Raw genomic sequence first — 14,417 nt, forward strand, 5'->3', positions numbered from 1 at the left:
GTGTGTGTGTGTGTGTGTGTGTGTGTGTGTGTGTGTGTGTGTGTGTGTGTGGAGGTGTGAGAAGGTCACATCATGTGTGAGGCCTTTTCATGTCCGTGTGTTTATGAGCGGCGCTGAGCCCAGGCGTGCCGTCATTGTGCCGCTCAGCTCCTTGAAGCTCAGACCGACTTCATCGGACCGCCGTCGCCATGAGCGGTGAGTAACGACGGCTGAACTCTGGAGGCGTCTTCTGTCTCTGCGAAACCTTGATGTTCACATTTAATCCCAGTTTTATGAGGAAAGTGTTGGGATTGTCAGGGCTCTTATTTTGAAAAAGTTTAAGTTGCTCTACTGTGGTGTTAAAACCAGAACATGCTGCTGACAAGGCTGGACGTAGGCAGCAGCTGGAGACGGGATCTGTGTGTCCCACTGTGGTTTAACATGGAGGTCTGAAGTGGTTTCCAGTTGAGGTGTGAAATATGTTGCTGTGAGTCCAGGACGGATGACTGCATGGTGTTGGTCATCAGAGTCTGCTTCGTTGTTTCTGGATGTAAAGGTGGAACATTTCTGTCACCTTTTGCCTGATAGTAGATTAAAAACGCCTCCTCCTGGTTGATGATGCTCTACATTAGTATTCTCGTTTAGTTCTTTGCTGAAAGTTTCTGCGTCAGACTTGGTGATATGAATAAATGTTCTATCTTTGCTTTGGAAGGACGCTTTAGACGACTTTAAACCCTTTTTATTTTTGCTCCTGACACATCTTTACTCACCGTGGGCTCATTTTTCACAGCAACATAAAGTCTTAGACCTCTGTGGAAACGTCACCGCCGAAGCACAGAGAGCTGTGAAGCTTCTTTTATGCAGTGCAGCAAATTAATAATGGTGTTAATCATAAAACAAGAAAAGTTGCATTTCTTTGATTATTTCTTTTGCAAACATTCCAAAAACATGGAATCAACGTGAACAAGCTTTTTCCGAATGACCACAAGTGTTATAAATAGCAGAAAGACAAGAGTGAGTCTCCATGTTATAGATATTTTAACTCCTCGTCTCCATCAGCTCAGTGTGAACACATCCTGCAGTTCAGCCAACAAGTCCCAGAGTTTTAGTCACATCACTGTTGGTCACAGCTGAGCCGCTAAAGGCTTCACGGTTACGTCGACAAGCGCAAAATTTTTAGTTTTTTACAGGATATGATCAGAGTAAATGGTTTATTTTTGGTGGTTGCTTAAACTAAACATGTTTTGGTGAATTTTGAGCTTAGAGTTGGTTCCCAATAGAACGGCATGTCGTCGATGAGAAGTTCAAGGACCGTCTGAAACCTAAAATGTGACGATTCTTTCTGTTCTTGCAGTTTCTGGATCTAATAAATGGTTTAGTTTTACAGATTTTTTAAATACATGACACACTTTTCAAACCCGCTGTCAGGTTTTGGGGTTTAGAGGTTTAACATAGAAAGTTCTAGTCAGTAAAGAAGTATTACAAGTCATTGGCTGGTTCTGGTCTGGTCCAGTTGGTGTGACTGGATCATACTGGCGAGGAAACCACTGCTGCTGCTGGTCTGACTGGCAGCTTCAAGGAAACCAGATTCCCTCAGCTGGAATGAGATTTCCATCATTTAATTTAAGACAGATTCTTTTAGACTAAACCTCTAAATGACACATTTTCTGTTACAGCTACTTGTTTTTAACATCCTGTAAAAGTTCTGTTGAGCGGTTCTGTGATGTTTTATTTGAAACTGGACAAAAGAGAGAGATCAGGAAAGACACTCAGCTTGAATACTGTATTTATATATAAATGTATGGAGCATGTTTGTCACTAACAGATGAGTTAAAGCTGCTTGTACTGAACGCTGCAGTAACAACAGTGAAGCAGAAACTTTCCTTTCATGCACATGAAGGTTCTGCTTCAGTTCTAATCACTTGTGTCCGATATAAGAGCAGCAGCGTCCTGATGTTCAGCAGCTGATGTTTGTCACAGTTTAATTCTTTATCCTGTTCATGTTGTGTTCACTGAGCTCACGTACACGGCGTGACAGAACATCTCACTGTCAGTAAAACAGCAGAAACTGATGTCGAAGAACTTCAGGATTTAGTTTGTCCACCTTCATCCATTTAACTCGTAGAAACATCAAACCAATCATCAGTTTTCTTTAAAGGCCTCCAGACCGAGGTTCTGCTCTGAAAGTTTGTTCAGGTGCTTCAGTTACACTGCAAAAAAATAAAATAAAAATTAAAGAAATCCCTTTAAAATAAATAAATAAATAAAACGTTAAAATCTGGCCAAAAAAAAAAAAAAGGAACACTAAAAAATCCCTTACAAAAAAACTCAAAAAACAAACAAAAAAATTGTTAAAATCTGGAAAAACAAGTGCAATTTTTTTTTGAAAAACAACAAAAAAAGTCTAATATAGAAACATTCAAAAACCATGAAAATTAAACATAAAAAAGCACATTTGTTAAACCTCTTATGTTTATACATCAGCTGATTTAACTACAGTAATTTTACAGTCACACATTATAAAAGAATTAATTTGAATTAGTAAAAATTAGATTTTTTTTTATGTTGACATTACTCACTCTTAATTTTGACCATTATCTGTTTTTTGCTGATTTAGATCCTTAAACATTTTACAGTTTTACAGCCAAACATTATATATATATGTAAATAATAAGGTGGATATTATTACAGTATAATATATATTTAGTGTGGACATTATTACCATTTTACAATCTTTAAAATATATGTTAAAAAATTTTAAAGGTTCAAATACAGTGAAATAGTGTCATCAGACTGTTCAACACTGTAAAAGAATGAATCATAGCTATTTTTGACGTCAACATTATTTATATTTAACCTGTAAATTAAAATTTTTTTGTGATTTTACTATAAATTATGTGTCATTTAAGGAAAAACAGTAAAATAAAAATGAATAGTTTGTAAAATGATAAACTGATTGAACTAAGTGTTTACGGTGCACATAAACACATTTATGAGCATGACGTGTGCAGAACTCATTATTGTGACACTACAGAGCTACAGTGAGAAATAATAAATGAAAGGATTATGGAGGGTCTGCTTCACAATGGCTCCTTTACAATGTGTGGGACGTATGGATGGATGTGAACAATAGACAAAAGAAAATCAATAAAAGAGAATAAGCGAGTAGATGCAGCCTTCAGAGACGTGGGTCCCCAGAGGAGGCTCCAGAGGTGGGATCACACCAGATGCAGATGAGGAGCTGGTGTTGCTCTTTAAGACTGTTTGCGGAGGGAGGTTCAGAGGAAACGCTGCAGCCCAGATAGGAGATAAGGAGAAGTGAGAGCAACAGCCACGTGCTGCTCACACAACACAGGGACCACGAACACGGTAAGAACCACCAGAACTCAGAGCTCCGGACTTCTGTTCTTTTCTGTTGGTGCTCATAGAAACGACCTCAGAGGGACCCGGCTGGTGTTTAGCTTCTGGCTTTGGTCCAAACAGAGGCAGCTTTAGTGAGTTAGTGAGGAGCCAGAAGTTCACTGGGAGCTTCATCCGAGGTCATGTGGTGGAGTTCAGGTTAAACATGACGTTCTGTTGGCGTTCATCAAACACATACAGGAACCAACCGAAAGTAACCCCCGGGTTTTTAAATTAAACTCTGAGTATTTACTCTTTAAACCAGTAATCTGAGGCCATGAAGACGTTGTCCGTGTGCTGCTGAGGTGGATCTAATATTACGAGCTCTCATTTTATCTTTTATTACAGAAAGTTAAACAATAACAAACGAGGAAACTTCTTTTATGACTCAGTAACGGCTGCCGGTGATTTCCGACACACTGACAGTGAAACACAGTGACCGTGTTTTAAAGTATGACTGATATAATTTACATAATTAATATTAATAATGTGTTTAATGCTGTGACTAGACTGTGTGATAACGTTTGTGTTGTTGTAATAATGACTGCAGTTGTCTGTAAAGTACGACGTTTTCTTCAGTTGTATTAAAACTACTGAGAAAAAAATCACCTAAAAGAGCTGAAACAATAATTAACTAATGAGGCAGGTGAAGGGACACATTTAAGAATTAGGAACTTTTATTAAAAGGCAGCGACGTGTGAACACTTGTGGTCAATTATGTATGTTTATAGAGATATAAAAATGTAAAAATTAGTTGATTTAATGTAAAAAAGTTGTAAAGTAATCATTAATATTCGTAGCCGTTTAAATCCAGTCTGCTCATTACTGCTTTTTCTTTTCCTATTATCTGCTTATTTTAATCCACATCCTCTATTTTTGCAGTCGTCTACTGTTAAATCTTGTTTTTGGCTCCAATAAAACATCAGAATTTATAGTTTTAACCAGATTGTGATGGTATTTTTACAGATTTACTCTCACAATTTACCTAAACTGTATTATTGATTAAAAACACTAATAATATTCTTCACTACTGTTATAAGTTGTGTTTTTTGTGATTCTAATTCATTAAAGTGCTGCAGTAAAACAGGTTTACTGTGTAATCCTCTGATTATTTACTGTAACTGTAAATAACAGGAAGCTGTTGGTTGTATTTTAGTTTATTTACGGTGTAGAAGCAGAGCAGCAGCCAATCACCTGCTTTATTGATTAGTTATTGTTAAACCAGCAGATCATTTAGTTTGTTATATGAAAAGTGCTCGTTTACCCTCTAAAAGAAGTCAAATATCTGCATTTATGACTAAAAATTCAACAGTTTTATATCTTCGGTGCCACATTAAGTTTAATTATTGAGTCACAGCTGGTTCTGATTCTGATTTTTAATCCTGAACAGGTGCTGAAGTCTTTCCTTACAGTCTGTAGCTCCTGCAGACGGATCCTTCCTCATCCTCATCCTCATCCTCATCATCATCCTCCTCCTCCTCCTCTTCTTCTTCTTCCTTCAGTTTCCCACGAGACCTGCCTCCTGGACCAGGTGCTGGAGCTGATTATGAACGAGAAGCCCCCCAACAGCACCAGCCTCTTCCTGAACGAGGACGCCGACAAGCCGCCGCTGCCGGACCGAGGAGACCTGAGGAGGCGCCTCCGCCGGGCCATGGAGAGGAGAGCCAGCAGCGTGAAGCAGAGGATGGGCTCGGTCAGCAGGGACGGCGTCCGGGCCTTCCTCAGGAGGAACCTGTTCGTCCTGTTCACGGTGGCCGCCGTGGCTCTGGGTGAGCTCAGAGGGAACCAGAACCAGAACCCGGCTGCTTCTGCGCTCCATCTCACATGTTTATTCATTCTGTGTGTGACTGTGTGTTCGTGTCCAGGTGTGATCCTGGGCTTCGCTCTCCGCCCACACAACCTGTCGCTGAGGGAGATCAAGTACTTTGCGTTTCCCGGCGAGCTGCTGATGAGGATGCTGCAGATGTTGGTGCTGCCGCTCATCGTGTCCAGTCTGGTCACCGGTCGGTTTCTCACAAACACTGAAACACGTTTAAAGCTCCAGCTGGTCGTCAGACACCACACTGTAAAATATCATTAACTATTAATTATAACATTAAAAACAATTTACTGTCATGTTACAGATTGTTCCTGTTTGATTCAGATGCAAACAGAAGCAGTAAAATCAAAGAAAGAAAAATTAATTTACATGTAAAACCCTGAAATAAAAAATAAAAAATCTGTATTTTAAAAAATGGTAATGTCTTATTTAACATTACTCGACTGTAAAATTACTCTACTTTTTAGTATATTAAGTAGGAAAAAAATGGGTTATTTTACAGATATTTGCTTTAATTTCAAAAAATCATTACATATATTAAAGACCGAAAAATGTAAAATTCTTTTATTAAACAGTTATTTTACAGATTTTCCCTGTTTTCTTATGTTAAAGACAATAACTTGTAAAAAAAAAAAAAATAGTAACTAGTAACTAGTAAAAAAAACATAGCAAAATTTTTTATTTTTTTTAAAAAATGGTAATAATTTACTTGACAATATTAGATTGTAAAATTGCAGTTGTTTATTGTATTTAATATTTTAAAGAGATTGTTGTTGTTGTTTTTTTTTTACTGACATTTGCTGTTATTTAACAAAAAAAGTTTATGTATCTTAAGGACAAAAAAAATGGTAAAAAATATTTAAACACTATTTTAAATTTTTACAGATTTTCCCTATTTTGTTAAATTGCAGATAATATGTAAGATAATCACAAAAAAAGTATTAATTCACAAATTTAGTTTAAAATAAAACAAAAACTGAACAGGCTACAACTATAAATTATGTCCACATGAAAAATCAGTATTTTAACAATTAATATTTTGTTTATTTACAATAGTGACTGTAGAATTTCACTGTTTTACTGTAAATCAGCTAAAAATCTTATTATTTCACAGATATCTTCCATTATTATGACAGTTGTTGTTTCACTATTCCATGTTTGTTAACATATTTTCTCTGCCACCATTAGAGCAGATTTTTCGGGTTTATTTACAGATTTTTAAAATTTTTTTCTCAAAGTTCTCACACAGAGTTAAGTTGATAACAAATGCAGTTTAACACAGAGACGACAGGATATTTTGTATATTTTAGACGTCTGAAGGAAAATCAAAGTGAATGAAAACACATTGAATATTTATTCATCAGTTGTAGATGAACACTGGTAAAATGTAAAGTTCTTCCATCAACTCTGTGATTCAGGCATCTCCTCCCTGGACAGCAAGGCGTCCAGTAAGATGGGCGTCCGTGCGGTGGTCTACTACATGGTGACCACGCTGGTCGCCGTCTTCATCGGCATCGTCATCGTCGTCATCATCCGGCCGGGGAAAGGCAGTAGGGACAGTCCTGTGGGCAAAACCGGAAACATTGAACCGGTTCAGGCCGCGGACGCTTTTCTGGACCTCATCAGGTACCACCTGACCTCAGCGAGTCCTCATACGTCACCGGTCACAGTCAGAGTCCCCGTCTGATCATCTGTAGACGTATAATTACAAAAGATTGACTTTATCTCTCTATTTATGCTCTAAACATGAAACTATAGGTAGCAAACATTAGCTTAGCTTAGCTTAGCTTAGCTTAGCAATGGCAACACAACAAACCACATGTAGTAATAATTTAACATCTCTGCTTTCAGATGCAGCCTCATGTGTTAATTATTGAGGTCAACAATTAACAGCTTCCATTATTTGTGCTAAGCTACGCTAACTGGATACAGTTTCACACTCAGGTGACATGAGGGCGGTTTGCATCTAAACATGTGCACAAAAGAGAATAAGAGTGTTTACACAATATTAAAGTATTTTCTCAGAGGCTTTATGTGTTTATGAGGATGTTCACACAGGACATGACTACCGTATGAAGGTTTCTGATCAACACGATGCACAACCGGCTCTGATTTGTTCTGTTTCATTCCAGGAACATGTTTCCCCCAAATCTGGTTGAAGCCTGTTTCAAGCAGGTGAGACCTTTTTTTTTTAACTTCCACTTTATTTCACATGTGAAGAAAGTTTTCAAATCTCCAAATTTCGTTTCATGACCTCGTCTTTTGTTACCAAATCTGACTGAATCAAGCACAGCAGCAGCTCACTGAAGATAACTGACCTTACAAACGTGTCAATGAGCTTAACTTTGCGTCTCTCTCAGTATAAAACCGTGTACAAGAAGATTATTCACACGAGGAACGTGACGGTGACCCTGAATCTCACCGAGTCTCTCAACATGACCGAGTCCAACCTGAGCGTGAACCTGAGCAGAGTGCTGCACACCATACAGGTGGGTGGACACGGGCCTCCAGGCTAGAGCTTCTCTACACATTTCTGTATTAAAGAGCCCCTATTGTGCACATTTACAAGGTTATTATTGTATGTTGGGCGTCCACTAGATCATGTTTACATAATTTTCTTTTATGTGCCCCCTGTGCATGTCGCTGTTTTAGCTCCTGTCTCTTTAAGGCCCTACTTCCTGTCTGCTCTGATTGGTCAGCTGGCCCAATAAAAGCAAATTAACGCCACTATAACTTTAAATCTATGCGTTTAGTCACAGAGGCCGATGAGCAAGAAGAACTATTGTGTCATGTGTCCGATGCAGGAGACGGTGGAGGAGACGGTGCCGGTGTCGGGCTCCTCTGCTGGTGTGAACGCTCTGGGCCTGGTGGTCTTCTCCATGTGCTTCGGCCTGGTCATCGGCAACATGAAGCAGCAGGGCCAGGCTCTGAGGGACTTCTTTGACTGCCTGAACGAAGCCATCATGAGGCTGGTGGCCGTCATCATCTGGTCAGTGCAGACTCACGTCCAGCTCCATGAGTAACCCACACAGCTGCTCAGGTTGTTGTTCTGTTTATGGGTTTAAGTGCAGTTAAACATCTTTAAAACACACTGTAGTGTTTGTCTCTTCAACATAAATTAGGTAAAGTTCTTGACATCTAAACATGACTAAAGTAAAAACTAGACTCAAATTGTCAAAGACAGCGAACTCTGTAAAAATGGATTTGAGGTTTTTGTAAGCTGAGCTCATTTCCTGGATGTATTGAAAGATTAAGTTCTAGTCTGACCAACTAACTACTTCAGTCAGAATCATTCAGGTGACTTTCACTATGTATAACCTAAAAATGCACAAGAAACCCCAAAACAAAGGACTGTCCCTGCAAAAATGCTCAAGGAACCCCCAAAATCAAGGGGTTGAAACAAAAAAACACAGAGCAAACCCTGTAAAACGCAATGAAAACCCCAAAAACAATGGACTGCCCTTGAAAAAGCACAGGAAGCGCCAAAAACAAGAGGTTGCCCCTGCAAAAAGGCACAAGAAACCCCAAAACAAAGGACTGTCCCTGCAAAAATCCTTGAGAAACCTGTGAAATCAAGGGGTTGCACCTGGAAAAAACGCACAGAAAACCCCGAAAACAAGAGGTTGCAAATGAAAAATGCATTGACATGAAATGAAAAGTGTTTGTATTTGAGCTGCTTTCTTGTAGAACTTTTAGAGATTTGTGTAGTACCTGGTTGCACCACCAGATGGAGCCTGTTACTGTTTAACGTTTAGCTAAGAACAGCCGCCATGACGCAGACTTCTGTATCGGTTAATGACCAGTTTTTATGATTCTGTCTGGACATCTTCACTAGAAGTCTGTTGGTTTTAATTTTATTAAGTTTGTAGAACCGTTAGTATAATTATAAAAGTTGTTGATTAAACCTAAAGTATGAACTTTAGAGGACAGAGCTGATGAAGTTGTCAGCTTCACCTGTGTCGTCCCAACTGTTTATTCTAAGCGTGAGGAGCTCAGGTAAATGTGCAAACAACTGAGTTTTTGCTCTTTTAATCCAAGATTTTAAGATATTATTTACAGTGTTTAACATTTACTGTTTGTGGTTCAGCTGCTTGGATGTGAACTTTAAAAACAAAGAAATTCAAAAACTAGTCTTAGAGCTGAATTCCTGCTCAGATGTTCTATTAAAACATGTTTAATGTCTCCGTCCGTCTGCACCTGCCAGGTACGCTCCAGTGGGCATCCTGTTCCTGATCGCCGGGAAAATCGTGGAGATGAAGGATCTGGCCGAGGTGGGCGGCCAGCTGGCGATGTACACGGTGTCGGTCATCGTGGGCCTCCTCATCCACGGCCTCTTCGTGCTGCCGCTGCTCTACTTCCTGGTGACCAGAAAGAACCCGTACAGCTTCATCGGCGGCCTGCTGCAGGCGCTCATCACCGCTCTGGGAACCTCCTCCAGGTGAAGCTCAGACGCTGCTGTTCTGGACGTGTTGAGCACAAAACCTGATGATGTACTGATCTGTACTGACCCCATCAGAGCGCTGCCCCGGGGTGGAAGTGTCCCCCGACCGGGACGAATGTTCTGATATTCATCATTAATTGAATATCCAGAGAGCAGAAAGTTCTACTGGGACCAGCCCTACTAGTTATTATAACAACTATAAACAATAATGAACAACTAATGAGCCTTCCAGCATCAAGCCCTCCTCGTATCTGGACCTCCGTCTTGACAATCCGACAGCCTTGATATCCGACATAGAAGAAGGTTTTACATTTAGCGTCAGGTCATCGAGTCATGACTGTATAATAGCAGCTTATCGATGCAGCTACATCAGCGCCTGAACTCTGCTCACATGGTTGTGTTTCGTTCTGTCTCCTCCAGCTCGGCCACTCTGCCCATCACCTTCCGCTGCCTCGAGGAAAACAACCACGTGGATAAACGAGTGACGCGATTCGTCCTCCCGGTCGGCGCCACCATCAACATGGACGGCACCGCCCTCTACGAAGCCGTGGCAGCCATCTTCATCGCTCAAGTCAACGACATGGACCTGAACTTTGGTCAGATTCTCACCATCAGGTAACTCCGCTTTGGTTTTGGTGGTTCTGGTTCACAGTTTACACACAAATACAGAAAATAGACGAGGCCAGAGTGGAGTCCGTCAGTGCACAGTCTCCATCCTTATATTGATTATTAGTGTAATTATCAGGAATTAAATTTGTCATACGTGACCAGGCTTTTCATAAAGAGACAGAAGCTCTTAAGTGTCACAGATTTTAGCATTATATATCATGAGGACATATATTAACCCTATTATATTATATTATATTATATTATAATCCTATATATTAAAAGTGGCAGATTTGAATGTTATCATTTTAAAAAATCACCAAACTTACACCATTTATCAGAGTCAGAAACTGTAAAAACAGAAAATATCCCCTGATGTTCAGCGTCCAGCAGGTCCTGGAAGTCAATATGTGAGACATGCAGTTCTGTTGGGAAAAATAACCAAATCCAAGCTTAAAATTCTGATATTTAATCAAAATCACTTCAGTCCACACGTTTCATTTACATATCTACCCAAAATAAAATGGTTTTAATAATGAGATTATGGTAAAATGTCTTGCTCCTCTGCAAAACTGTGGAGCCATGACGGCCTGAGCCGTAAGCAACCGTCACGTGACAAACATTCAGGACTTCTCGGCTGAACTGCAGGCCGTGTACACAGAGCAGATAGGAGACATGCATTAAATGTAAATACTACAACATCTACAGTGTCTAGAGTCAGCATTCTTTCCCAGTATTGTTGGCACATGTGAGCTCTTGGAGAGATGTTGATGTGTTTCTCATATTCATGTAAAATAAATAATTCAAGGAATTAAATTTTCATTTCTTCTTTTAAAAACATTTTTCCTTATACCTGTGTCCTGCTGCACAGTGGAGGTCTCTGAGTCCTTCCTGCTTCTGGTCATGGCTGTGCTCTTTCCATAAAGGACTTTATTATCGTACACGAGCGAGTGAAAAGGGTTAAAAACGTCCCTCCGATGCATTATTCATGGACTGAATGTGTGATACAGTTTACAGAGCATATGGCAGCGTTACAGCTCCTCGTGCGCCGCCTTCGCTCGGCTCCCCCCGCCGCCAGCAGCGCCGTCACATGTGCTGTTTGTTTGTTTCCCTTTATGAAATGTCTTCACTCTCCTCTCCATCCCCTCCCACCGCCCACTCAGTATCACGGCAACGGCTGCCAGCATCGGAGCAGCAGGCATCCCTCAGGCCGGCCTGGTTACCATGGTGATCGTATTGACATCGGTGGGACTGCCCACGGAGGACATAACGCTGATCATCGCCGTGGATTGGTTCCTGTGAGTTCCCACTAAATGTCAGCTTGTTGGGGATTGGTCTGTGGCTGCGCCAGCCTAAATGTCAGAGTCGAGCTTCAGAGGAGCCCAGAGGTCCCACGACTACAAAGGTTACTGATGCATAATGCAGGGCGCCGGATCAGGACGCCGGCGAGCGTCTTCACAGCAGATGATGTTTCAGTTCTGCACGTGTCACCTCTTTTTTTTGTTGTTTTATCTGATTCTGTGTCTCTGTTGCGCCTCAGGGACCGGTTGCGAACCACCACCAACGTCCTGGGCGACTCGCTCGGCGCCGGCATCGTGGAGCACCTCTCCCGCAGCGAGCTGCAGAACCAGGACGCCGAGGTGCACAACTCGGTGATCGAGGAGAACGAGAAGCCCTACCAGCTCATCTGCCAGGAGAACGACACGGTGAACCACCTGAACAGCGAAACCACGATGTGAAGACGAGACCCGGAAAGACTCCGGAAGCGTTTTAGCTGGAAAGGTCGCCAAGGTGCAGCCTCCAGAAAAGTTCTTGGTCAACTGAGAGAAGTTGCTTTTTTGCAGTTGCAGACCACAAAACTCACATGTGAAATATAGAAAAAAAGGTTCTCTGGGAAACAAGGCGATGCAAAGCCTGTCCGGGGGCAGCTGGTGGCAGGAAATTAGGTACACATGCTGTTTAGGAGCAGCTACACATGCAGTGATGGAGCCCGAAGCCTTCAGACGCATCGAATTTCCAAAGATTTCTATCATTTATGATCCAGGCGGTCGAAACAGAATCAAAGCTGCTCAGAGTCGGAAGTATTATCAGAGAGAAACACCTCCAGTCTTTAACAAAACCAGCTGATCCTTCAGTCTGATGAATGTAAATCTGCACATTTTTGGCCAAAACTTAAACATCCAGTCCTCATCCTGACTACCTCTTAGAGTTTCTACATCGCTGCACAAACAAACAAACAAACAAACAAACAAACACGTGTAACAGAGTGTAAATACTTTAGTTCCTGTGTTTAATTCTGTGTTATTTAAGCTCCACCGTATAATTATACAGCTGAATGTATTTGACTGTTAAACACTGGAAAATGGTGAAAACTAAACTTTTACTTCTTGTTATTTTGAGGTCGTTTTAAGTGACTGTTTTTCATGCAGATGTTGTTTTATTAGGAGTATTTCTAGTATTTATTTGGTGCTATTGCGTTCGATATATGGGACACAGAAACAGCTGCAACAAAACTGAATGTGTTCATTTTCCAACTTTTATTTTTTACTCCAAGCAGCCGTTATTCAGTTCATGAAATAACTATGAAGAGAAATATCCAGCAATGTTTTCCATGTTGAACTTTGTATTTATCAGTTTTAAGATTTGTTTTATTTGACTTTTATTTTAAATGACAGCTCGACCAGTTAGTGTGTCTGAACCTTAGCGCAGCATCACACCGGCCTGTTTGTGTTTCCTGCATCTTATCTTATCAAGCATGTCGTTTGTTTTTATCTCGATTAGTTTTAATTGTACCTTGCAAGCTAATCAGTTATTTTCATGGTTTGGTGGAAAAGTACTGTGAGGAAAGCTGCTTTAAGCCTTGTGATGTTCTAGAGGAGTAGATATGAACGTTGGAATGCCGTTTTACTGAAACCTTATCTTGACTTTTGTGCCACTTTTTGTGCCCGTTTAGAGGTCGGCCTTCAGTTTGTACGCTCGGTGTTATTTTAGCGGATGTGTTGGAAGAAGAGCAGCTCAGCGTTTTTGATGGATTTGAAAAAAACAAATGTGGCAAATAAATGTCTCAGGAACTGAACTGTGGTTCTCATTATTGTGATTGTGGCTACCCCTTGTGGAGGATATCCTCCGGTCCAGAAGCTGCTCTCTTACAGACGAACGCGGGTCAAATGTGGCGTTCAAAAAAAAAAAAAAAACACAAACAGCAAAGCAATGAATTCTGTGTTTGGGCAGTTTGAATTAAATGCAAACAGTCGATCATTATAGAAGAAAAACTTTAACTCCAACACCAAGAAAGTATAAAGTCACGCCTCAGTGTTGTTGTTTTAAAACTGATCAGCTGATTAAACTAAACTAAAATAAAGTGAATTATTGAGCTGAAGCCTTTACTGACCAGGAACAAAAAGATGTTCTGTCATAATTCCCTGCAGTGATGCTCGTAGCTCTGTGAGGCTGTAAGTGAGCTAAATGCTAATAAACTGATGTTTACGATCCTCATTATCACAGTTTAGCATGTTAGCATGCAGCTGTTGCTAATGGCGGCGTCATTAGCTTTAAAATCAAGAGAAAGAATTTTACACCTTTAATGGTCCTTCAACGAACCATGTGTGTGATGTGTGAGTCTGTTGGGAAACTAAATCTCAGCTTAAAATTGTGATATTTAATTCAAAATTTTTTTTAAAGTCCTTTTTTCTAGATGCTTTAATTTTGAAAAAAACCCAAAAATTAATTATTTGCAGTAACTACATTCTGTGAAAATCAATAAACTCTGTGCTCCTTCGTTAAACAGAATTAAATGAGATGAAATGAAAAATACTTTATTTATCCCAGAAGGGAAATGCAATTCATGACTCAGCTGTAAGAAAACTCACATGACAAGAAATAAGAGACTTTTGTGCTGAACTGCAGACGGTGTTCCACAGAGCAGACAGATGTATGAAAACTAATTATTAAATGTAAATAGTAAACTATCTTTAGTATGTCGAGACACTATTTTTATTTTTTTTCAGTGTTGGTGACATTGTTTTAGGCTTCACTTACAAAATTAATTTTACGTGTCATTCATTCACATGCATAACATAAAATCTATATTTAACTAAACTTGTTGTAGATCTTTGTAGCCACTGTGTGGACGGTGGTTTGTGTGGACTTTGATGAGGAGCATCTCCAGACTCA

General features: G+C 40.2%; 1 protein-coding gene across 1 annotated transcript; it reads left to right on the forward strand.

The window, feature by feature from the left end:
- Positions 1-3,314: 3,314 nt before the first annotated feature.
- Positions 3,315-13,320, forward strand: slc1a6 (solute carrier family 1 member 6). Its single transcript, XM_008292600.1, has 11 exons — positions 3,315-3,348; positions 4,881-5,147; positions 5,244-5,381; positions 6,616-6,823; positions 7,330-7,372; positions 7,558-7,686; positions 8,002-8,186; positions 9,402-9,635; positions 10,059-10,253; positions 11,408-11,542; positions 11,785-13,320. Exons 2-11 carry the CDS (start codon positions 4,925-4,927, stop codon positions 11,981-11,983), a joined length of 1,689 nt encoding a protein of 562 aa, XP_008290822.1. The 5' UTR covers positions 3,315-3,348; positions 4,881-4,924; the 3' UTR covers positions 11,984-13,320.
- The last annotated feature ends 1,097 nt before the right edge of the window (positions 13,321-14,417 follow it).

Source organism: Stegastes partitus, unplaced genomic scaffold (genome assembly GCF_000690725.1).
Source record: "Stegastes partitus isolate 25-593 unplaced genomic scaffold, Stegastes_partitus-1.0.2 Scaffold820, whole genome shotgun sequence".
Lineage (NCBI taxonomy): Eukaryota > Metazoa > Chordata > Actinopteri > Pomacentridae > Stegastes > Stegastes partitus.

What these genes read in the sequence shown, in the direction of transcription:
- slc1a6 (XM_008292600.1), top strand. Translation starts at nt 4,925, where the DNA reads ATGAACGAGAAGCCCCCCAACAGCACCAGCCTCTTCCTGAACGAGGAC. An exon ending in CGTGTCCAGTCTGGTCACCG is followed by an intron (nt 5,382 to 6,615) that starts GTCGGTTTCTCA and finishes TCTGTGATTCAG; the next exon opens with GCATCTCCTCCCTGGACAGC. An exon ending in GCTCTGGGAACCTCCTCCAG is followed by an intron (nt 9,636 to 10,058) that starts GTGAAGCTCAGA and finishes TGTCTCCTCCAG; the next exon opens with CTCGGCCACTCTGCCCATCA.